The sequence below is a fragment of the Lissotriton vulgaris genome, chromosome 11 (assembly GCF_964263255.1).
Source record: "Lissotriton vulgaris chromosome 11, aLisVul1.2, whole genome shotgun sequence".
NCBI lineage: Eukaryota > Metazoa > Chordata > Amphibia > Caudata > Salamandridae > Lissotriton > Lissotriton vulgaris.
The window spans coordinates 113982289-114007193 of NC_141699.1; the positions used below are offsets into that span (position 1 = coordinate 113982289).

The following is a 24905-nucleotide window of genomic DNA, read 5'->3' on the forward strand; positions in this document are numbered from 1 at the left end:
GGGGGACGCCTTTTTTCGTATAACGCCTCCAAACTGTGGAATTCATTACCAATTGATATTCGTGCCCAGCTCAACCTTCTTTCTTTTCGTAAACTTTTGAAAACTTGGTTGTTCCCTTAAACTCCTTCCTTTTTTGCACTAGCTTACTCACTAGCGCTGGGACGCTCACGGGCAGCCATGCGCTTTATAAAATACACATATATATATTATATATATATATATATATATATATATATATATATATATATACACACATATATACATACATACATACATACACACACACACACACACACATTATATATACATATATATATATATATATTTGGAGACATACTCAATGAACATGTAAAATGTTGGTGGAGATATATTGACGATTTATTTATTGTTTGGAAGGGTACAAAAAGAGAGGCTGAAATATTTATTGAGAATTTGAACCAGAACGAAATTAACTTGCATTTTACTTCAGAAATAAGTCCAACAAATGCAACATTCCTGGATGTGGAGTTATACATAGAGAGTGGGAAATTAGAAACTAAAATCCATAGAAAACCCACTGCAGTAAATTCTATACTGCATGCTAACAGTCATCACCCCAGACACCTGGTACAAAGCATCCCTTACGGGGAAATGCTAAGACTAAAGCGCATATGTAGCACACCCTAGGAACTAAAAATTGCACAAGAAGCCAGTAAACTCTGTTTTCTGCAACGAGGGTACACAGCACTATGTATAGATACAGCCATTAAGAAAAGCAATGCGATAACTAGATCAACACTCTTACACTCAGCCCTAGCACAATTACCAATGACCAATGAGATATCTGAGCCCCCTATACAATCTGACAAAGACTTTAGGATGATTGTAAGATACAACAAACAGCATAGAGAGATTAAACAAATAATTCAGAGGAATTGGTCTCTAGTGAAAAATGATCCAATACTAGAAAACCATCTCCCCAGTAAACCCACGGTCACCAGTAGGAGGGCGCCAAATATGAAAGATAGATTGGTGGTTAATAATCCTATAGAACTCCCGAAAAAGAATTGGTTTAACCAAAGGAAGGGGTTCTATAAATGTCAGGTATGTCAGGGGGAGTCATTCTGGAGGAGAATTGCTGACGCTGATTGAACCCTTGGTGCCTGTGAGGCCAACCGGATTCCTTGCCACCTGTGCTTTTGCCCACCCGCCTCCCGCCGCCGGACTCCAATTTCATCCCGGAGTCGGGCCGCCGAGCGGAGCGCGGCGCTGGGTGAAAAACTACAGTTCCCAGCAGCCTCTGCGGCACTAGCCGCGTCATTCGCGCGCCAGGAGGCGCTTAAATCTGCAGTCACCCCGGTCGAGGGGGGGGGGGAGGGGGAGTCATTTTGGAGGAGAATTGCTGACGCTGATTGAACCCTTGGTGCCTGTGAGGCCAACCGGATTCCTTGCCACCTGTGCTTTTGCCCACCCGCCTCCCGCCGCCGTACTCCAATTTCATCTCGGAGTCGGGCCGCCGAGCGGAGCGCGGCGCTGGGTGAAAAACTACAGTTCCCAGCCGCCTCTGCGGCGCTAGCCGCCTCTGCGGCGCTAGCCGCGTCATTCGCGCGCCAGGAGGCGCTTAAATCTGCAGTCACCCCCGTCTCGCGGGACGCCGGGCGAAGCCCGGGCAAAGGGCGGGCCGTCTGAGGCCGTCCGAGGTTGGACAAGGTTGGGTTGGGGCAGGGACTCTGCCCTACATTTCCTTTGCACATTACTGGATACAGTTTTTCTGGTCTACTTAACATCAGGTAAACAAACATCTTTTTGTATCTTGTGAGTTAACATCTTGCACCAAGTCCTTAAATCATCATTATAAATGCCCGGAAAAAAGCAAACCCCAGTTACTAACACCATGGAGAACTATCTTGTACAAGTTGTGGCTAAAATAAATAGCGACAGAAGGTCCTCATTGGGACTAGAGTCACCCAACCAATCTTCACTGGCAGATAAAGAGACAGAGGCCTCATTCGCATTACTAAATAGCAGCATCTCTGGTGTGGTACATGACTCTCTCCAGGATACAATTACCATCCAGCCTAGTGGCATAGTTGCTAGTACTGAAGAAAATAGCGACAGCGAAGTAGTGGCTGTGATACCTATAAACAATGAGTCCACTATCCCTACTGCCGCCCCTATTCCTGCCCAGAGGGTTACCGGGGGCAAAAGAAAGGCCATACAAAAACGGGGGGGGTTTAAGGTCAGCTAAAAACAAAGTTGCAACGCCACCAAGGAAAACACTTGAAGAAGAGGAGGATGATTTGACTGGGGAAACTTACGTGACCCTTTCCAACGCCCAATTTAAGAACCTTTTGAGCTTGATGGATATAAAAATCAAAGGCATAGTCAAACCTTTGATAAGTAAAATAGACAAATTAACTGCCGAGGTAAGCAAACTGGAAGGTCTACTTGAAAAAACCCTGGGGGAGGTAGGAAACCTCCCTGAAGTCATCATGTCCAGTGTTCAGCCATTGGTGAGCGAAATACAATCTTGCAAAATCAATGGATCAACTCCCGCTGTTGTGCCAAACCTTCCAATAGCTCCACTGATTAATCCACCTGGTGGTACCTCTGGAGTTGTACCCATTGCTCCTCCTAATGGTGAATCTAATACTTCGAAAGGGTCTTTCGAGCTTGTAGTGGAAGCCTCGCCACTAGTTCTCGTACTTGCAAATGTACCTCCATTAGCTTCTGGCGAAGTTGAATCGACATCATCACTATTAAATAAATCTTTATCATGGCTCACTAATAATATGGCCATCTCTCCTTGGGGCAAGCAGCAATTATCCGAAGAACTTGTAAATGCCAGAAGGGTAGAGTGGATTGGGAACAGGGTAAGAAAATTCAAGGGGGATTGTGTTGTGCTTAACTTTTCTGACCCCGAGGTTTTGCCAAACATCTTGCCTAATATCTTCCCTCCACAGAGAAGATCCACTTCCATTGTTCCACTGACTTTGGACTTTTTCTATCCCCGGAAAGGCAGAGGCCCCAATTCAAGCACCTTAAGAACAAAATGGAATGTTGTAACTAAAAGGGGCAGTAAGAATTCTGGCTTCACTGAGTGGGGTCTAGGTCTGGAAAACAGATTGTCTGCCCTCTCAAACCTAGATGCATGTGACTGACAACCATTCAACCCCATGCCACTGTTGCAAATCCCCTCTGTTGTATGTACAACTGGGGAGTCCAGACGTTCAATAGGTACTCAAAACGAGACACACAACCCTGTTGCCATAGCAGGACTAATTACTGCAAATATAAATGATAACGGTACTGATGATGCAACGTTGAATGGGTCTGTTCCCAGTTCTAAACCAACTATGATAAATGCTACCGGGAATCTATTGTCTTGGAATGTTGCTGGGCTTTGCTCCAAATTGGATTGCGGAGAATGGTTTGGGTTTGTCAGCCAGTACGACGTTTGTATTTTTCAAGAGACATGGGCCTGTGATCCTGTTTTTGCTCTGGGGTACTTGAATTTCTATGTTCCGGCCACTAAGGGCCCCAAAGGGCGTCCGATGGGGGGACTCACCATATGGGACCGTCAGTCCCTAAAGGTCGTAGTGAAAAACCTGGAGCTCCACCAAAAAGACATTCAGCTCATCAGACTCACGAGTGATTTAACCACCTCCATTGACATTTATAACATATATGCCAGAGGTGGAAGTGCAGGAAAATCAGAGGTCCTCTTGACTTTGTATAATCTTCTAGAAACTCACTCTTCTGGGAATAACATAATAATAGCAGGCGACCTAAACCGCACCTTTGAACCACTAGATACTGGTGAGGCTTTCTTGGGTGCGGAGGAAGATAAGAATTGGGACATCCCCGCACTTGACACAACCCCAATAACTCGTTGGACTGTGGATATTTTAGGTTTAAATGCTATGTGCCTTGAACATGGGTTAAGGGCTCTGAATGGTCGGACAAAGTCAGATAGAGTACCAGCCATGACTTTTAACACCGGGAGAAACAAAAGCCGCATTGATTATGTCATATGTAGTATGTCTCTTTGGTTATCTGTTACTGATATGGTTGAATTTGGAAAGGCTCGAGAGTGATCATAACCCTTTATGTGTTCTCCACAAATGGTGGCTGTCTGATGATATTGCTCCTAGTCTTTGTGTCGAATCCTTACCCCCGTTGATTGTACCAACTAATGACATGCGCAGGTTGAGGTGGACAAGCGTTAGGACAGATCCACTGGTTTTAGAAAAAATAGGTGTGGCAACTGACAAGGCTATCATGGCCCTTGAGGGAGCGGCTGGATATCCCTTGAGCCAAAATAATACTACCAAGGTTCATGATGATCTCTTTAATGAAATTAAATGTCACTTCTTAAAACCGGTAAATAGAAAGAGGGTCTGTGCCTACAGAGCTGCTAAATGGTATAATCACGATTGTAAGGTGGCACGTACCTCCTTGGGAGACGCAATTAAGAATAAAAACCTGGAGGTTATTAGATCAGCCAGGAAACAATACAAACATTGTATAGCTAAAGCGAAAAAAAGACTGGGATGAAGCCCATTGGAACAAGTTGAAATGTGCAAGTGACCAAAATCATTCTAGGTTATTTTGGCACATAGTCAAATGGGGTCATGATAGGCTTGAAGAGGCTAGTACTAACAATGTCCCCCAGGACGCCTGGGTTAAATTCTTTAGTGAACAGTATGCTTCCAGGGATCAGACTGTAAATAGTAGGTGCCTGTCCCTTTTATTGGCAGAAGACGATATTTTCACGCAGTGTGAAATACTGACTGCCCTTAAAACTGTTCAAAGTGGACGCGCTCCTGGCATTGACGGGGTTCCAGCAGATGTTTTTTTAAATGATACTGAAAGGTGGTGCAAATACATCTACCTGTTAATAAACAATATTGCCAGAGGTGCAGATATCCCGGTAACCTGGCGGGGCGCTGTAATCATCCCGATATATAAAAAAGGAGATCGCGCCCAGCCCTGTAATTACCGCCCTATTAGTTTAATAGATACTATTAAAAAAATAGTGGGGCGAGTGATCGTCAATAGGTTGCTCGATTGGGCTGATGATAACATTCTATCTCCCTTTCAGGCTGGATTTCGCAGGGCAACCAGCACTGTGGATCAAGTCTTTCGTTTTCAACTGATTCAGTGGAGGACCGTGGTGCTAGGCGGAGGCAGCCTGTACGCAGCATTTGTTGATTTGCGGGCAGCCTTCGACCTGGTACCAAGGGCAAAACTGTGGGAAGTGCTAGCGGCTTTAGGGGTCCCAGGGGACTTGTTGACTTTGATCATGCGATTGCACGAAGGCAACTATGCCAAAATCCGATGGGGTGGGTACGGTAACGACACCGCCGAATTTCCCGTTGACAAGGGTGCTCAATGGCCCCAACTCTATTCACCCTTTTTATTAATGGTATCGTTTCCCGCATGCAATCTCAGGTAGTGGATGCTCCCTTTCTCGCAGGTATAAAAGTTCCCATTTTAATGTTTGCCGATGATACTTTAATTTTATCTAAAACCCCAAGTGGTCTGCAAAAAGCATTGGCAATATTTGACGAGTTCTGTGTAGATCACGGATTGGAGGTGAATGCTTCCAAAACAAAACTCATGGTTTTTAATCCACATAGAAATTTTAAACCCAAAATTTCCATGAGTGGACGCATTCTGGAGGTTGTAAAATCATTTACTTACCTGGGGATCCTTATTTCAAATGACAATAGGTGGCACCAACATCTTAATATTGCTACATTAAGGCACAAGCAAATAGCTGGCACTATTATCAAGGAACACAGGAAATCGTTGACTAAACCCATCAAACCACCATTGATAATATACGAGGCAAAAGCAATTGGGTCAGCATTGTATGGTGCGGAGCTATGGGGGCACGAAAATCTGCAGGAACTCCAAATATCAGAGAATACATTTTTTAGGACACTGACAGGTACCCCTCAGAGCAGTCCGCTATTGCCTCTGCGATATGAGCTTGGTAGGAGAGAAATCTCAGAAATGGCCAAACTACGCCCGATTCTATACTGGCGTAGGCTTTGGACCACGCCGGAGCTCTCTCACTACGCGGATGGGTTCATTGACGTCATTAAAGCTGACCGCTATAATAAAATTCGATGGTTCAAAACATTAAAGATTGCATTGTTCGAATTAGGACTAAATGCTTTATGGACCGATCCAGCTGGGGCTCCATTTCCCACCAAGTCTACTTTAAAAAACATCTTTTGGGAATATGTTGCTAATCGGAGTATGCTCAGTACTAACAGTGGGTCCATGACCACCAATTTCCTTGAAGTTAAGATGTACCCTATTTATGAAATGTACTGGGATTACATATCGAACCCCATGGACAGGAAACTGCTTTTCCAATTGAGGGTTGATTCCCTCCCTCTCCGTAATTTAACATCTAAGTGGAAATCAGGAGGTGTAGCTATTTGTCCAGTCTGTGGGGTAGGAAACGAAACTCTTGGTCACTTTTTGTTTTCTTGCCCTGTATACTCTGCACCAAGGCGAGCTTGGTTGGCTCCTATGTGCAGGAACTTATGCACAAAAAGTAGCATGGTAGAGCTGCGTATTGTAAGATCTACTTCCGTAACTTGGATCATAATTGCCACCGCAAAGTACCTGGGGTGGGCATGGGTTATAAGGCAGAGATTGCTAGTAGGGTAACTACTCACTGCCTAGTTGCCCAGAGATTGCTAGACTATTGTCTATTCTCTGTAACAGTTTATTAATGGTTCAGAGACTGCTAGACTACTGTTTATTCTCTGTATCTGTTTATTTAGTTGTTCAGAGACTGCTAGACTATTGTCTATTCTCTATAATGGTTTATTTAATGTATCATCGGTATGAAATTTTAATGATTTTTAACACACTGTTCCTGTGATCATTTTTTTGTATTTTTTAAATATTAATGAACTTTGCACCTGTGTTTACTATGAGTAATAGTTTTTAAAAAAAGTGTTACGTGCTTATGTCTACTCGACTTTGTAAATGTAATTGATTTTTTATTATATGTTTGTATGTCTGCTTTTATGAGTAATACTCGAATAAAGCACTTTTGAATTTGAATTTGAAATGTCAGGTATGCAAGGCTTGTCTAAATGGTGTAAATACTAAGAGTGTTGAACTGGCATTTGGCAAAGGGGATCATGTAATAAAACATATGCTAACATGCAAAACAGAATATGTGATTTATGTTCTAGAATGCCCCTGCAAGCTAAAATATGTGGGAAGCACAAAGCTGCAGGGGCATAAAAGAATATTACAACATATTCGGGCTATAAAGAACAAAGATCCTATGTACCCAGTTGCTCGACATTTCAATGAAAAATATCAAGGAGATGAAAAATTATTAAAGTACTTTTTACTCTATACTATACCCCCAAGTAAGAGAGGAGGAGACAGGGATGAGAAATTACGAAGACTAGAGACCAAATATATCTTGGATCTAGATTCGAAACATCCACATGGTCTGAACGCCACCGAAGACCTGTATACCCGTCTCTAGATCTACATAAGTATTTAGTTAAGATGTGGGGACCAAAAAGCTTATTCCCTAAACTGAAAATATCAATGAGAGAACGGAGGGAAAAGATTTAATACCCGAGAAACAGAGTCAACATAAACATTAAACCTCACGCATTGGAAAAGGCAGGAATAAATAAGAATTAGAAAACTTTCTTTAACAATGGTTTTTAAATAAAGGACAAAAGAAAGTTTATTCCTAGCCTATTACCAGTGATCCTTGTACAAATGTTTTTAATTCAACTTCACCCTTTTTTTAAGCACTTTTTTCTCACATAATTTTTAGAGAGTACAATATATTACCAACAGAGGCTTCTAGTTGGTAAAACAGGTAGCTAATAAGATGAAAATAAAGGTATTAAGATAAGAGTGACAGTGGAAAGAAAGTAATAGACCATGTAGAAACCAATATAAGAAAAAAATATGCATATTGATGATTTTAAATATAAAGTTTTATATTTTAATCTATATGAATTTTTTAAATGTATAGGAAATATTTGTAGAATACAGTGTTATATTAGATCTGAGAGATAAAAAGATTGGTTGTACATATAGTATTTAAACCATGATGAAGTTGACATGAATTGGCACAGAACAACATAAATGTTGCATAAGGTATTCATACCGTGATTTTAATGCTAAAATTTGCACATTCGCATAAATTTGCACATATAATTGTTTTATTAGAGAGGCACAATTTGCACTTTGTAAAAGGCAGCTATATGCAGTGACTTGCACATGAAAATATGTACTGTATTGCGATATCTGCACAAGCGTTATTTGCACAAGTGTCCATGTCAAGGGTACAACAACTATGAAAAATATCTGTGAAGACTCACTGTAAAATAACCAGAGAAATTACTAAAAATTGAATTAAGATGGCACTAGACCGATACTGTCACTTTGAAGAAACTACCAAATAGCACTGTTTTAATGTACAAATGAGCACTGTCACTTTAACACAGCATCACTAGCAAAATGAAAAGAAAAAAAGTGGTGGGTTTGGCATTTAAGGGGTCGGGTGACGTTATTTCGTGTCATGTGATCAAGGTACGTTGTACCTAAACGCGTAATGGCCGACATCTGCACAGCTAAATAAAGAAGATTCTGAGCACTTATTTGGGTCTGTGCTCCACGTTCTTTTCAAAGGAGAAAGGCGCAGGCGACTGCTCGTGCGAGTGGAGTGGCGCGATATATATATATATATATATATATATATATATATATATATATATATATATGAAAGCTCCAAAGTTGCCCACTATATATATATAGTTATAGATATTTTTTTTTAAAGCAAATATGCACAGCACTCCAGAGTGAACGTCTTTAACTTATTTATTCAAAAACGAACCCAACCAACGAGTTTCAGCCTACTCGGCTTTGCTCCGTGAGCAAAGCCGAGTAGGCTGAAACGCGTTGGTTGGGTTCGTTTTTGAATAAATAAATTAAAGACTTTCACTCTGGAGTGCTGTGCATATTTGCTTTCAAAATTGAATTTCGGGGCCAGGATCCGGCTCCTACGCCAAGCACCCACTGCTAGAGCGCGCTGTGAGAAGGATCACTTTGTGGATGATATATATATATATATATATATATATATCCCTACAGATGCATGCGGCCCCACAACTACTAGGACAAGATTTATTTGGTTATGGCCCCAGCGCTCGGCTGACGCCAGAACTGTTATAAAGGATTTGCGAGTCTTTATCAGCACATACGCAATAGGCACGCTACATTCTGATCAGGGTCCTGCGTTTAGCTCTCGAGCTTACAAAGAGGCCATGGTTAGTTTGGGCGTTGCATTGCGGTATTCTAGTCCCTTCCATCCTGAGGGTAATGCGGTAGTGGAAAGAAAAAACTGTGACATAAAGCAATCCATAACAGCAAAGGTATTAGGTTCGGGTGATGGGTGGGTCAAACATCTAATAAGTGTCCAACGTAGTCTTAACAATCTGCCAAGAAATTCTCTGGGGGGAATCACTCCTTATGAGCTACTATTTGGTACTAGAATGATAATCGAGGATCTCTATTGTCAGACTTCAGTGGTAAAACAGAAACCCTTTGTCAAAGATCGTTTGGCTGTCTTACAGGACTTAAATGAAACAAGAAGAAGTCTGAGTAATACAATACAAAAGCCAACAGCAACTGAAGATAAACCACCTGTCCCAGCAAGACCTGTCTGGATTCCAAAGATTGGGGATCTAGTCAGGGAAAAGATAGCGGTGAAGAAGGAATTTGGGCCTTCTTACAGAAAAGCAGTACCTGTCTTAGCAATCCAAGGAACGAGATCAGTAGAACTACCACCCCTTGCTGGTAAAAAGGAGAACAGAGTCGTGTCCATCGACCTGGTAAAACCACAACATTTGGCCAATAATAAGTAGTAGGCCAAGTGGAATCCCAAGATGTAGCAGACATCCAAATCTAGCTACAATCCAAGAGGTTCAAACTGAAAGACTTATCACCTTTGATACACCTGCAGTAAGAAAAGAAGGACTATGAAACAAAGCAATGGAACTCGTGCCTCTTGAGACCCAAATATCTGTTCGACCAGAAACACCAGTCTACAATGATGTAGCACCTGAATACACTAACATGACAAAAGAGAAATCAGTTCCAGCAATTTCAACAAACCCCGATGCCATTCAAACAATTGACCGAACTGCATCTGGATATTTCATCAACTTTGATAACATTTCTGAGGATCCAAGTGAACCTGAAGATATAACAACAAAGAATTCTCTCAAAGAAACAAGCATTTGCAATTCAATAGGACTCGCATTAATAAAGTTAGAGCTATTGGCATTGTAAATGGCAATTTTGGAAAAGGTGATGGACAGAGTTTCTGAATGATGCAGAATACTCCTACCCAGTCAAGAGATCAGGGCTTGATCCATCACCGTTTTTTAGCTCACTGCACCATCCCAGCTTCAGAACCTGGCTATATGCAAATTAGTCTGTTCCTGTCCCAGTGCATGATGGGAACAGGGCAAACCAAACTACCAAGCCAATTCTTATACTGGGAAGGAGACAAGCTACCGGGGACCGGTTTCTGGCATTTCAGCCGTCGTCGGCCCGGCTTGCTTGAATCCTGATGGTGCAATGAGCTAGGGACTCACGTCTGAGTACACCCTCCCACACATAGTGTGGATAAAATCAATTTTGGAAAAGGTGATGGACAGAGTTTCTGAATGATGCAGAATACTCCTACCCAGTCAAGTTTGGTCTGCCCTGTTCCCATCATGCACTGGGACAGGAACAGACTAATTTGCATATAGCCAGGTTCTGAGCTGGGATGGTGCAGTGAGCTAAAAAACGGTGATGGATCAAACCCTGATCTCTTGACTGGGTAGGAGTATTCTGCATCATTCAGAAACTCTGTCCATCACCTTTTCCAAAATTGTAAATGGCAATGCCTTTTATTTATGTTTTTGTTTTTAAAACATAAATTAAAGGCATTGTCATTTACAATGCTAATAGCTTAAACTCTCGCAAAAGTGAGACCTATTGCATTGCAAATGCTTGTTTAAAGGACGCCCCAGACACTACTTACCCAACCTACCAACCTTCAGCGATAGGACAAAACTGCAAGCTTATCTTAACAAGTCCATACCTGAATACAGCGTGCTTCGAAGATCAGCACATGCGCTGCTCAGGATCGACCTAAAAAGTCTCTGTTTTAATAGCATTATACTATATGGTCGGGTATACAGGGAAGAGCCAATTCTGCAGCTAGGATGGCTAGAATGTTCAGGCAGTGTTGGATAGTTGTCAGGGGCTATTCATTTGTTGCCTTTTAGAGGATAAAGAACATTCTTTTCTGCTCCTAAAAAATTTAATAGGTGTCAGTTATAAAGGGCTTTTATGTTAAGCGCTACACATGGAACATTGTTTAATGTAATTGATACCTAGTGTTAAGTGGTCCTTTTTTCAGTGACTTTGTGTGCGTGCGTGTGTATGTATGTATGTGTGCGTGTTTATGTTTGTTCGTATGTGTTTGTATGTATGTATGTGTGTGTTTGTGTGTGGGTGTGTTTGTATGTGTGTGTGAGTGTGTGTCTTTCTCTGCAGATTATAGGTTCACATCTCTGCTGGGCAGCCTCTGCCTTTCATCCTTTGGTGTCATTCTCCCTCTGACACGTCATTGGTTTCACACGAGGAGTGACTTAATACCACTCAATCTTCAAAATCATTTCAATTGATGACTAATCGTCATGGTTATTTAATTGCTAGGGAATCATTTTAAAATATAATGGCCGAAATCGGCCAAATGATGGGAAATGGCACTGTACCATTAAAAGTACTGCGGTCTTGTTAAGAAATGTTAGTACTGTTAATCAAAAGTATACCAGGCTTCTTGAAACGAGCAGACTGCAAGATAGCTGTGCTATGATAGCTTCTTAAACTTAACTGTACCTGTCAAACTGCCTCATATCACGAAGCCCCCATCACCTCTCCTCTCACAATGTCAGTGAAGTGCACCTCCACTTTATTAGTACTGATAGCGGAGGACATACTCCTGGGCAATCTTAAAGCACCTAAATTACAAAAAAATAGGCAGTAACTTGCCCCGCTCACCCTTAAAGCCTGAATTAGATCAAACCCCTGTGGAGTTTCTTGCTTTCAATTGTAGAGGGAATTTAGCCAGTGCGTTTCGACTGAACTGTTGCTAATTGAGCAGAAGCTACGCTGATCTGCATAAGACTGGGCTCTTTATATAGTGGGATAGAGGCCAAAACTTTTGACTGAAATACAGCCCAAAGTAATTTCCAGTGCTGAGTTTAATTCAAGCATTCACCCATCACCTTTTCTATTTTCGTCAGCGCGCCGTGTATAACACTAAAGGTATCAAGCTGCTTTTCACTGACGACGACGCTGATAAGTCAAAACCGGTCTAGAAGTATTAATACATATCTAAATACTTATAACACATATTAAATATATATTTAGAAAACGAAACATGAACATATTTTAAAGTATTCTCACAATCTGTCCATATTCCATGTGGCATCGATAGTCCGCTTTTAATGTTGTTTTAGGTACTACGTTCAATCAGTACAACAAAAAAAAGCAATGTCTGCCTGCCAGTGACATCAGACGGTTCGCGCAGTGACGCTTGGCCGTGCGCGCTGCCACTAGCTCCAGCTAATAGGGGCTGTGCACGGGCAGAGTCCCTGTCTCGGCAGCCATGGAACCGGAGAGGCAGCCGGGATCGCTGCGCAGGTGAGGGGTGAACGGGGGTGGGGGGCATAGCTCTCGCATTATTAAAGTTTGAGCTATTGGTGTTGCATTATTATTAGCAATGCCAATAGCTCAAACTTTAATAATGAGAGACCTGTTGCATTGCAAATGCTTGTTGGTTGGAGTGGCATAACCGTGTATATCTGCATTCATAAATAACTGGCGTTAAAGGTCACCTCTCATTTTATAAACCACTTTTTAAACCATATCTTTTCACTACTGAAGCTCCCAGTCATCTGTGCAATCTCGGTTATCAAGTGCACTAGTGAGGTGATTCTAGCTACGGACAACCTGCTTTATGTGTATTGTTTATAAAACGATGAATTATACAGATTGTGTACCTTTTAGAATTTCGCCTATTTTGTAGCAAGGCAAATAGCTAATCGACAATTAGTGCTTCTATTGGAATCCTAATATATAAAAGTATTTATGTGTAAACAGAAATATGATTTATGTTCATTGAAACACACAACAATTAATACAAGAGTAGCGTTTTATTTTCCCAGCTTTTGAACATACTTTCAGATTAGACTGGTGTCTGCGGTCTGCGCATGGGGGGTGTCTTTCGGTTAAACGATAGCAATCGTAAACCTCCAAATTGAAAGCTTGCCTTTCACACTGACGCTTCATCACACACTACTTCCATAAACGCTGGTTTCAAGGGTAGGCCATAGAGGACAGTGCTAATTTGAGCCCATGGTAAATGTGAAAGCGTGTCTGTGCGCTTGTGTGTGTGTGTGTGTGTGTGTGTGTGTGTGCGCGGCGGCGAGGGGGGGTGGAGTGTGTGTCTCTGTGTGTGTGCATGCATGTATGTATGTGCGCTTGTGTGTGTGTGTGTCTCTGTGTGTGCGCATGCGTGTGCGAAAGCAGGGGGAGGTGTGGCTGTGTGTGTTGGAGCTTCCCAGGAGACAGGAGATGTGCACACGCACGCGCGGCCCGCTCCGATCCCATTCTTGAAGATGCGCGTGGCCATCTCTTGTCTCCTGGGAAGCTTAGCCGGTGACTATGGGACTCTTGCGAGACCGCGCTTTTGCGCAGTAATCGCCACAAGACCTAAAAACGACAGAACTTTTTCATGAACTTGAAAAAATATATCTGGTTTCGCCATGGACTGAATTTTGGATTGGTTTAGGTGCATTTTTCCTCCTGCTCTGGCTAATATTGGTTTTAAGCCTGGGGCAAATGATAGATGTAAAATACAGTACAATGGACACAGCAAGTCAGAAAATCAACTTGGTCCTAAAACCGCAAAAATCATCACATGTTGAAAAAAGAGAACTGTCATCAGTAAACATCACAGCCATCCCTATACCAGGAGGTATAGTATGGGATAGAACTGATTATGATATCTATGGCACCGTAGAGATGCTGAGGATTCCACATCAGTTCAAGGTTTCTGTGAATGACTTTGTAACACCCAGCACATTCGCTGATGATTGGGACTTTGAGACAATTAATATGATGTCAGATTAAGAAATGTCTGCGAAATATACTGAACATGACTATTTAGAAGGGTCATCAGACTATGAACAAAATTTATTGTTTTAACCATTTTGGTCATCACTATTTGCACAAATCTGCAAGCCCGAGAAATGTTTTTATGTATAATCAATGGGAACATTGTCCAACACCACAAAAAGGCAGCTCTAAAACATTTTATGAAATGTTACCTTACTTCTCAGGGTTTAACCCCTTTGATGCGGTGCAAATATCCCTCCCCAGTGCTGCGCTGTCCATTGGAACTAGTGCTGAATGGACGTCCAATGGTCGTGCGCAGCACTGGGGAGGTAGTGCACGCGACGACCGTTGGACGTTCGCAGCACTGAAGGGGTTAATGTTACAGATCCAGAAACGTTTTATTTCAAAAATATAAATAAGACAGGATTGAAAACAATGTTGACCAATACCAAACAAATTTATTCTGCAAACTTTTATGCTAAGTTGTCCACATTGGGTTACGACTTCTGGAAAGACAACATTGAGACAAAAACTGTCTTGGGCACAAAAGAATGGCAGGTGCAAGGTCTGGAAGCTTTATTCAGAGCCTGCATTATACCTGAACAAATAATGTTTTTAAATGACACTGTGCAACAAACCTCTTGTCTTGGCATAGCAAAAATAAAAGATTTAAATAAACCGTCTATACCAAATCCCATACCTGAAAATAACAAAACTACAGAAGGGGAGATAGACGTACAATATGTTTTCAAATTGAACAGAACTAGTCCTAATTGGAAAAAATGGTTAATCTGGCCCACAGACACCAATAACTGTCAAGATAGATTCCTGAACAAAACACAGGGTTTAATTCTTAACAGGCCAGATCCAAGATACTCCCAGAGACAACATCCAGGGATAGTAACAACATATAGTGTAGGGAAACTATGCCTTGAATGGCTGAAAACTTCTACACTTCCAGAAATTAAACAACACTTGACTTTACTTAAAGAAAGCAATGATGTGCGAGATTTCTTATTGGGACCTCGCAAGCCACGGCAAAAACGTTTCATATACACCGGTATATATGCTGCGTACAACGCGGCTTGGAAAATAACACAATTAGAAACTGCAGAAAGAATACGAGAAATTGATCGTATTAACTTGGAGAAAGCTCTCTCTGTAGTGGACAATGGGTTAACTACTCTGTCCTCCAGAATATATTCATTGGACAGCATTGTATTCTCTGCAATTGACATAATGGAACAAGACTTGCTAATGTTACAACATGGCCAGTCTCAATTACGTTCTATAATGCAGCTAGGCTGGACATTGCAAAATCTGCGTTTAGGCTACGTGCCATGAAGGCTTATCAACACAACGTCATTGTTTACTGGGTTTAACCTTACAGATAAACAAATCTCTTTGGCACAAAGAGGAGCAGACTATACTGTGCTGAGCATTGAAAAACTGGAAAGATTACTATTGACAGTTTCTGAGAAACCTGTAATAGAATGGATAATTCATGGCACAATCATGATTCCAGTGACTATTTTCCAGTTTCAGTATTGTCTACAGCATATACCAGAAGGCCTGTATGAAAGGTTGGGTAAAGAATACATTAAGTCAACATGGACTTTACCATATACACACAAATGTTGGAATAAGGGAAAAGAAGTATTCCTTAGTGGGAAAAATTGTAAAAATTCACTAAGTGGTACACTTCTGTGCCAGGGTATTAATTTACACGGAGCCTGCGATGGTTCTGCAGATAACCTTTCATGCCACCTGCACGGTACTCCCTCCACACTGGTAGAACCCGTTTTCAGGCAGCTATACAAAGGCAGTTACGTTATGTTAAATGATCACAGCTGCTGTGGAATGGTGCCAGGAAAAGTGTATCTGGTTAGTGTGTCATCCATGGTCACTTGTATGCAAGTATTGTATCCAACTCACAAGTCAGACGGCAATATGACCTTCATTGAATATCTCTTCTATATGAATTGATACTTTAAGCAGACTAAAGTCTATTCTTTTGCAAAAATCTGTGCCACTGACATCATCAAAAGAAACGTATGATCTGCAAGTTGCAAGGACATCTGCAGAGATACATGCATTATTATCAACAAACTGCCCTGTACATTTCACAGAAATGTTAAGTCAAATCTTAAACATGTCTGATACCAGTGGCATCGCACATGTATTTAAGACGATTGTTTAGGGACTGTTAGCACCATTTGAAGCAGTCCTCTGCATTTTTCCAAATTTCGTACACTCTGTGTTCGGCGTCCTGCCTCTCATCTTGAGACTCGTAGCAGGAATACTATTTTTATTTCTTCTGCTCCGATATGGCAAGTCCAGTAACCGGCGATGCCCAGAACTTCATGGAACAGACGGTCCGTGCCCAGAGGTATCATTAGAGGATAACACAGATTCTAGGCTTGGCTCGTTTAAGAGATCTGAATACGACATGGCTTCTATCGTTCAGACCAATCTGGCAAGATTGCATCTTACCTGTTCTACGATGCCTGCTTTGCGGAGAGGAATGCGTGTTAGACATTTGTCTTACACTTCCATCAGTCCAGCCATCGGATGTCAACGCCTTGCTAGGTCCTGTAACGGCTCATGCATTGTGTTGCCCCCAACGGCTACAGATCCTGGTGACGGCATTCATTGAGATCTCACCAGTAAGTCTAACTGAGGGTGAGGTACGAGAAACAACAGGCACACAGGTGCCACCTGATATGACCATTGCTAACGCGGCAACAAGCGCTGGCGGCAATGCTTCTCATCTATGCACATTTGATCTGCTGGATCAAGTGGTTCCACTTTCACCTACTGTGGTAGACTATTTCTTTGCCAGCCAGAATAACTTTTGAGTCATGCACACAGTGTTCTCTGAACTCTGAAATTCGGCCTCCATTTTTTCAAAACAATGACTTCTAACATTTGGAACTCTATTTTCACAACAAAGTTGTAGTTTTTCTCTCTTTCCAAAACATTGAACTTTTGGCACAGACTAATCTGCTTAAAGTAGAACTATTCCTAGAGAACAAGTCATTTTTTGAAGACTGACTAAAATACCTTTTTAGGCCTCATCCCTATTAATAGAAAGATTGCTATGACATGTTATGTTATGAAACGATCTCGACTTTTTCTTCATTATTTAAGAGATGTTTTCATAAATGTAATCTCAGGATTCTTTTCAAATTGCATAAATTAGACTTAAAGACTGTATGCTTAGAAAGGTTTCCCTTAAGTATATTGTGTACTGTAGATATGCTAAGAATATGTTTTCTGCTTACCCAGTTCAAATGCACTTTGTATTGGGGTGGGATTGTAAACACTAGCTTTAGATACGTTCAGTGCTTGCTAGATTAGCTTTATTGAACTTAATATCAATGGAGTGGGTGTTGTAAATGTATCTCGGACCCTAGTATAAATTTCCCGATTCATGCCCTTATATAGGTATACTTTATCATTCCCTTATATAGGCATAGAAATCAATACCATATTTGGCCTAAACCATACAGCCCAAATACGGCATGGATACTTCCACTAAGCTCCAAGAATTAACAACGTTTTCTCAGAAAAACCCGCCTTCAGCAGCCCGGGACTTCCCCCTGCTTGAATATTAAGTTCTCCTAGAACGCTCGGCGTTTTCCAAGAAACGAGCCTTTGAGTGACGTTATTAAGTCCAAACATGCGTCAAACTCGGCACCTTCAAAGTATAAATATGCCTTGATTTGCCTAAACAAACACACAGTGGTTTGGAGCAGATCGACTATCTACTTGCCCAACGCCCTGCAGCAGCAAGTGCAGAAGGAAGCCGACCCTCCAGCAGACGCACTGCGAGACTCTGTCATTTCACCTGCCGAGAAATCCAGCTCCAGTGTTTCCAGGCTACCCTTGCGGGTATCTGGGAAATCGAGTCCCGAGAACGAGATACAAGACCGCCTTCATTCTAGAACAAAAGTACTGAGCTGATGAGACCTCTTAGAGAATTATTGGAATCAGATTCCTGGCAGAGAACTCCTAGACTTAAACTCCTCCTCTCCCTCCCTCTAACCAGACTTAGGTTAGGTACACCAGGGTAGGCGTATTCTAGAAGCACCAGTTGAGTATTTTAGTCATCCTTTTATCACTGTATGTATTTTATACATTTTATGCACTTTATGGCTTAGAAACCATATCATGCTTTTACAGTACTACTTTATAATACTGCTCGTATTATATGCATTGTACTTCTTAGTAAGCTTTACTATTGTAGCAGTTAATTTTCAATGCTGGAGAAAGAAGACTGTTCAATAAATACCTTTTTATTGAAAACGCCAGTCTCTCTATTTCTCTTGCACCTCTGGTGAAACTAAGCATGCACGATTGACTGAGTGAAATAGTTATCTATGTATCCGCGACTCTAGAGATTTGATTTCTTATTCTTGGGAAACAAAGTTGTCATGTTTTATGCGGTTGTCAGAAACTAATCCCTTCTTGTTTATTCAAGAAAGTTTCTAGTGACCTCTGAGCTTGCTGGCACTCACAATTAAGTCTAATATAGCCGGTAGAGACCTAGTAGACCTCAGTCCTACATCTAAGCAACAGGATATATTATTCCAATGCGCAGAGCCTATTGGGAATATAGGAACTACACTACAAAGGGTGCGCGGGACTGTGGAAGATGGACCTATGAAAATAGAGGGAATGAGTGAGAGTAGGAGGGTTGGGGAAAAAAACAACAAGAGTTGAAGTGGCCCTTATGCGAGCCAAGAATGTTTGAAATGGGCGAGAAACGGTTAGAAGGAAATGGAGAGGTGCGTGTAAAAGGACTAGAAGTTGGAAAATAACTGTGTGCGCGCGTGAGTGAACTCTGCCAGGCACGCAAGGGAGGGGAAGAGAGGGGGAAGGGAGCAGAGCACAGAGCTCGAGAGAGCCTCTAGACAGGGCGAGACAGCCAACTGTTGTGTAAATGGGGCAAAATGTCTGAGATGGGTGATGATCAGAGAGTGGGGTAAGAGGCCAGTAAAGAAAAGGACATGGCTGCAGTCTGAGACAGGGAAAGGAGGCCAAGAAAGAATGGGGCATAGCCACGCTCTGTGACGGGGAAAAGAGGCCAAGAAAAACAAGCCTGGGAGTGGTGCGTGCAAAGTGCGCTGTCTTCACTTTTTAAGCGCTGCACTCGTGCTTGTGGCGCGCCCCTGCTCGCTCCCGCAAGGTGGACGCCGCCACAAGCACGAGTTCAGTGCTTGAAAAGTGAAGACCAATGGCTAAAGGCCCTCCTAGAGCAGCACATGTGCGCTGCCTATGCGAGAACTAAAAAGAAGGCTCAGTTAAATAAATATTTAACCTTGGATGACAGAATTTGGTGATGCAATAAAGACGGATTTAGGCTGGTGTTTCCAGTTTTGCACTACACAATTAATCCACTACGTCTCTGAGAGGTTAATGAAATACTTTTTCATGGATGAGGAGATTATAGAGTACCAGTGACAGGCATAATCTATATTTTAATTCGGACGGTTTAAATCGAACAAATTATCTTGCCTCAAGAATGTAACAGGGCTTCGTAACAGACTAATTTACACTTTCTTTCCTTGAGCAAAGGGAGAGTTGCCCGATCTCACAGGATGGTGAGCGGAAGCCGAATTGGAACCTGGCTCTCCGTGTTATATGGCTGGAGCTGTAGCCACTGGGTCACATCGCCTCCAGTGAAACCTTGGTTGGAGGTTAGAAGAGCACCTCGAGCTGAACCCGGCATCTAACTCAAGCAGCCCCAGTGGCTCGCCCACAGCAGGAGTGTGACGAGAGGGGGTGCAATGGTTGCTCGGAATCGGAAATACCTCCCTCCTCCCGCTTGTCATCTCACCCCTCCAGAGGCTGCCTCGGCTCCCGGCCCGCAAGACTCTCACCGCCGCAGCCATCACGTGAAACTTAGCAGCCAGGCTCGGCCAGACTGTCAACAGTTCTGAGGCACATCACTTCCGGTCTCACGCTAGACGGCTGCTGTAACACAGCTTCCGGTCGCTCGCGAGAGGCGGGGTGTGAGTTGCCAGATTGATTTAGTTATTTCCCAAACAAATGGGCGAATTTATGACCATTTCTGAGCAAAAACACTCAGTTAGCGGGTGCCTATTTTTGGGTTTAATTTAGCCCGCTCTGCGCGTTTTTTTAAGCTGGGGCGGCGCCTTAGGAATGTATTTATTTATTTACTGCCGTTTTATATAGCACGAACTTTACCCAAAGGTGTCCGAGCCACTTTACAATAGAACCAAGTAAGTTACATAAGGAGATTAACTCACTTACAAGTTACATATTCAGTCAGGATTATCAAACAATGAAAGGTGGCAAAAACAGGTTAATACAGGTATAGAATCAGTGGTCGGAAGTGGGGGAAAAAAAGTAGGGGAACTGTGGGTGGAGAATCAGGGGGCGGGAATAACCGAAGATTGAATCAGTGGGCGGAGTCAGGGGCGTGGCTAGAAATAGCAAAACATACCAATTTTTAGTACGTTTAGCATTTCACTGACCAGTTACAGCTTATAACGTTATTTAATTAAAACAATGGATAAACATGTTAGAGGTTTAATTCAGGAAAAAGCAAACACTCATAGGGAATACAGGTTTATGTAAAGCGTGTGAAATATAAGCAGGAACACCATGTTACCGTAATGCTTTTACTCAATGTTCAGAAATCCATGATTATTTTTTGTTTCAAACATTGAGGTCATGAATACAGGGCTCCTCCTGTACACATGTGTTAAGCAGGGCTCAGAAGAGAAAGGGACTCTTCGGGAGAATCTAGACTCACGGAAACCCACAAAGGCTCCTTCATATTCATGTCGCCAGCTAGCTGCTCAATCATAATATGGCAAAAAGAACAACTGAATGCAGAATAATATCATACATTCACCCCAGTACAGAGATCTGGGCCTGAATCCATTGTTTCTTTGCTCACCATGCCATTCCAGTTTGGACCCAAGCCAAATGCAAATCAGTCTAGATTCTGCGCCCAATGGGAACAGTCCTGCCCCCTCCCTTCTCCTGCCCCCGTCACCGCTCCTGCCCGTCACTTCTCCTGCCCCCGTCACTTCTCCTGTCCCTTCACTTCTCCTGTCCCTTCACTTCTCCTGTCCTGTCACTTCTCCTGTCCCCCTCACTTCTCCTGTCCCCTTCACTTCTGCTTTTCCTGTCCCTTCATTTCTCCTGTCCCTTCACTTCTCCTGCCTGTCACTTCTCCTGCCCCATCACTTCTCCTTCTCCTGTCCCTTCACTTCTCCTGTTCCGTCACTTCTCCTGTCCCATCACTTCTTCTTCTCCTGTCCCGTCACTTCTCCTGTCCCGTCACTTCTCCTGTCCCGTCACTTCTCCTTCTCCTGGTCCCTTCACTTCTCCTTCTCCTGTCCTGTCACTTCTCCTTCTCCTGTCCCGTCACTTCTCCTTCTCCTGTCCCTTCACTTCTCCTGTCCCCTTCACTTCTCCTGTCCCCTTCACTTCTCCTGTCCCCTTCACTTCTCCTGCCCCCGTCACTTCTCCTGCCCCCGTCACTTCTCCTGCCCCCGTCACTTCTCCTGCCCCCGTCACTTCTCCTGCCCCCGTCACTTCTCCTGCCCCCGTCACTTCTCCTGTCCCGTCACTTCTCCTGTCCCGTCACTTCTCCTGTCCCGTCACTTCTCCGTCTCCTGTCCCGTCACTTCTCCTTCTCCTGTCCCTTCACTTCTCCTGTCCCTTCACTTCTCCTGTCCCTTCACTTCTGCCCGTTCACTGCTCCTGCCCCGTCACTTCTCCTTTTCCTGTCCCCGTCACTTCTCCTTCTCCTGTCCCTTCACTTCTCCTTCTCCTGTCCCTTCACTTCTCCTTCTCCTGTCCCGTCACTTCATTTCTCCTTCTCCTGTCCCGTCACTTCATTTCTCCTTCTCCTGTCCCTTCATTTCACTTCTCCTTCTCCTGTCCCATCACTTCTCCTGTCCCGTCACTTCTTCGAGTGGAGGATGGGCACATTTACTTATTTTGCTTGGTGTGCATCAGAGGTTTACTGCAAAATGAGGGGCATTCTAATTTTCTGACTACTCCCTTGGTTGGATGGAGCAGTGAAGGCCGCTCTTTTAGGGAGTGCAAAGCACACTCTCATCACGTGCTGCTTGCCATTATAAGTGTAGTTCAAAGTTTGGGGCATTTTGATTTTCTGGCTTCTCCCCTGAGCAGAGCCTCACACCTTAAAGGCCACAGGATCGCAGAGGAGGGCTTAAGATCACGTTGTCCTCCAGTTAAAGGGGTCTGGCAGTTTAAAGGAAAACCCGTTCTCTTTATCATGACCTGTATTTCGAACAATCCCCAACAATAGGCATCCCACGATGTTCCCTTGTTCAATTACGTCTGCTGGGTGTTGAGACTAATGTAATATTCGCCGGATTTCCCCTTTAATACATCACGTACCGAGCAGCAAAACACACTTATAAAAACACAGCTTAGAGCACTCAGCAAAATATATATTCCATAAAACGCATTAGAAGAAGCAAGCGCCCCCGGGCACGCCTTTGACAGCCACAAGTGTTTTTACAAGTATACTGTCTATAAAAATAGCTTGATCGAATGTAATGCTTTTCCTCGCCTCCTCCGCGTCGTCGACGTCAGGGTTGTGTTTTCCAAACAGCAGATTACACTGCCCACAGCGCACCTCTTACGCCCCAGCGGGATTGTTTTAAAGTTTTGACTACACATTTGCGGACCCATCTCGTATATTTGTTCCACAACGAGCCATGGCCTGCACCCAGATACCAGAGACACCTCATGCAGATCTCACTGGCATATGCTAAAGGCAGGCAGGCGGCGGGCGCATTGTCATTCCAAAGGGGATATTCAGCCTCAATCAATCGGAATGACAATGGGCCTGCCCTCGGTCTGTGCAAGCTCAGGGAGGGGCTACTGCAGCCTCTGGAGTTCAACAGAGAAGTGCGAGCAGCCCCTGGAAGCTGAAAAAAAAGTTATCGTTTTTAGTAGGACTATTCTCTCCGTCCCGGGATGCTTTTTTCAAAGAAAGAAGTAGGGGAACGGGCTGAGATTATTTTTAGAAGTAGGGGCACGCCGTGCCCTTCCGTCCCCGCCCACTTCTACCTCTGTATAGAATGCATGTTTCCACAAAGTTGAGGTCAAGTAAAGTCCAAGCAGCCGTGAGGGTCATGAAATGGGTTAAATTATTCCTGGAAGTTTCTTTGGAAGAGAAGAGTTTTAAGATCTGTTTTTAAAGTCCGGATAGAGGTGGTGGTTTGGAGGATTAAAGGAAACAAGTTCCAAATTCTAGCAGCATTGCCTGAGAAGGAGTTGCAGTGTCGCACTCTAGTCGATGCGTCCCGACGCAGAGCGTGGCGCCATGTTGGCAAATAGAGCGGAGCCCGCGAAGAGAGCGGACGCGGCTCCCGACCCTCTCTGTAATTTGAATAAATACCTTACCTGTTAATCGTGGCTCTTCCTCATTCTTGGTGACCACTTACTTCTATAAATTGGCAACGAGGTCGGGAAGGAGAGCGAGCGTTGCTCGGGATCGCCACCTCGTGCACAAGGCTAGATGAGCACGAGGCAGCGACAACACGGCACGGCAGTTACTTAGCAGAGGAGAGAGCGTGGCAGAGGAGAGCGGCCGCAACCGCCACCCCGGTCCTCCGCACACAGAGACCCGTCCCGGGACAGGAGGGCGGAGCTCACAACAGACGGCGGAAGGGTGAATCAGCCCGACCACGTGGGTACGCGGAGGAAAGCATACTACCCACCAGGAAGACGCGCCAAGCACGGACCACCCACGGACACACCCGAGCACTGGGACAAGCGCCAAAAGAAAGTGAGGCGGCCTGGGAGGTGGAGAGTAAGGGGACGCGACCACATGTTCCTAACCCAGCCCTCCAGCTGAAGCACACATGCGGCGGTTAGACTCTCGAATTACCCGATGGTGTCAGTTACCACGCTTGCGACAGACGGCCTTTCGCCCGTGGCCCTGGCGGAGCAGGCACAGCGCGGGCGGGGAACTTGCGCCTCAGAGGAGCCCACCACGCCAGCACAGGCATAGCGCGCCAGGACGTCTCAGAGGAGAAGAAGAGCTCCCAGAGAGGCAAGCAGCGATGAGCGGCCAAACCTCCTCGCTCACAACGCCGGTCCCCTTCCTACCCAGGCCAGAGGAACCCTCGATGAAGTGGGAAGATTGGAGGGAATACTTTATGAACTACCTAGAAGCGCCGGAAGACGAAAGTGGTGGAGCGTTTCCCAGCAAAAGAAAGAAGAGGATACTGCTCCATAACCTGGGCCCCAAAGGCATCAGAGTTTTCCGGAATCTAGTACCGAAAACACGACAGGCTGATGATGACGACGTGTTCCAACACATGAGTGAAGACCTAGACAACCACTATAGACCTGTGGTGTGCACGTCCATAGACAGGTACAACTTCCAACAGAGAAAACAGGAAGCGGGAGAGTCTATAGATGAATATGTGGCAGCACTAAAGAAACTGGCAGTCACCTGCAAGTTTAGCGCTTTGCATGATGAGTTTGTTAAGGACCAAATCGTCATGCACACCACGAACACCGCAATCCAAGAAAAGCTATGGGTCAATGGAGACCCGTCGTCCCTGAAAGAAGTTATAGCCATGGTGAAGAAAGCAGAACTATCTAAAAGATGTTTTGAGGCAGCAAAAAGAGAGAACACCACGAGGACCATG

The 24905-nt window shown here is 43.8% G+C and overlaps 1 protein-coding gene across 2 annotated transcripts in view; it reads right to left on the reverse strand.

Moving 5' to 3' along the window:
- The window catches only part of ACADS (acyl-CoA dehydrogenase short chain), a 138786-nt gene extending 118551 nt beyond the window's left edge, over positions 1 to 20235 (reverse strand). The window contains exon 1 of one of the 2 annotated variants that reach the window (XM_086942846.1): positions 20069 to 20235. In XM_086942846.1, coding sequence (XP_086798972.1) covers positions 20069 to 20123 — 55 coding nt within the window. In that variant the 5' untranslated portion in view covers positions 20124 to 20235. The remainder of the gene's footprint in view (positions 1 to 20068) is intronic. The other variant, XM_086942847.1, reaches the window with a different exon arrangement.
- Positions 20236 to 24905: the final 4670 nt, after the last annotated feature.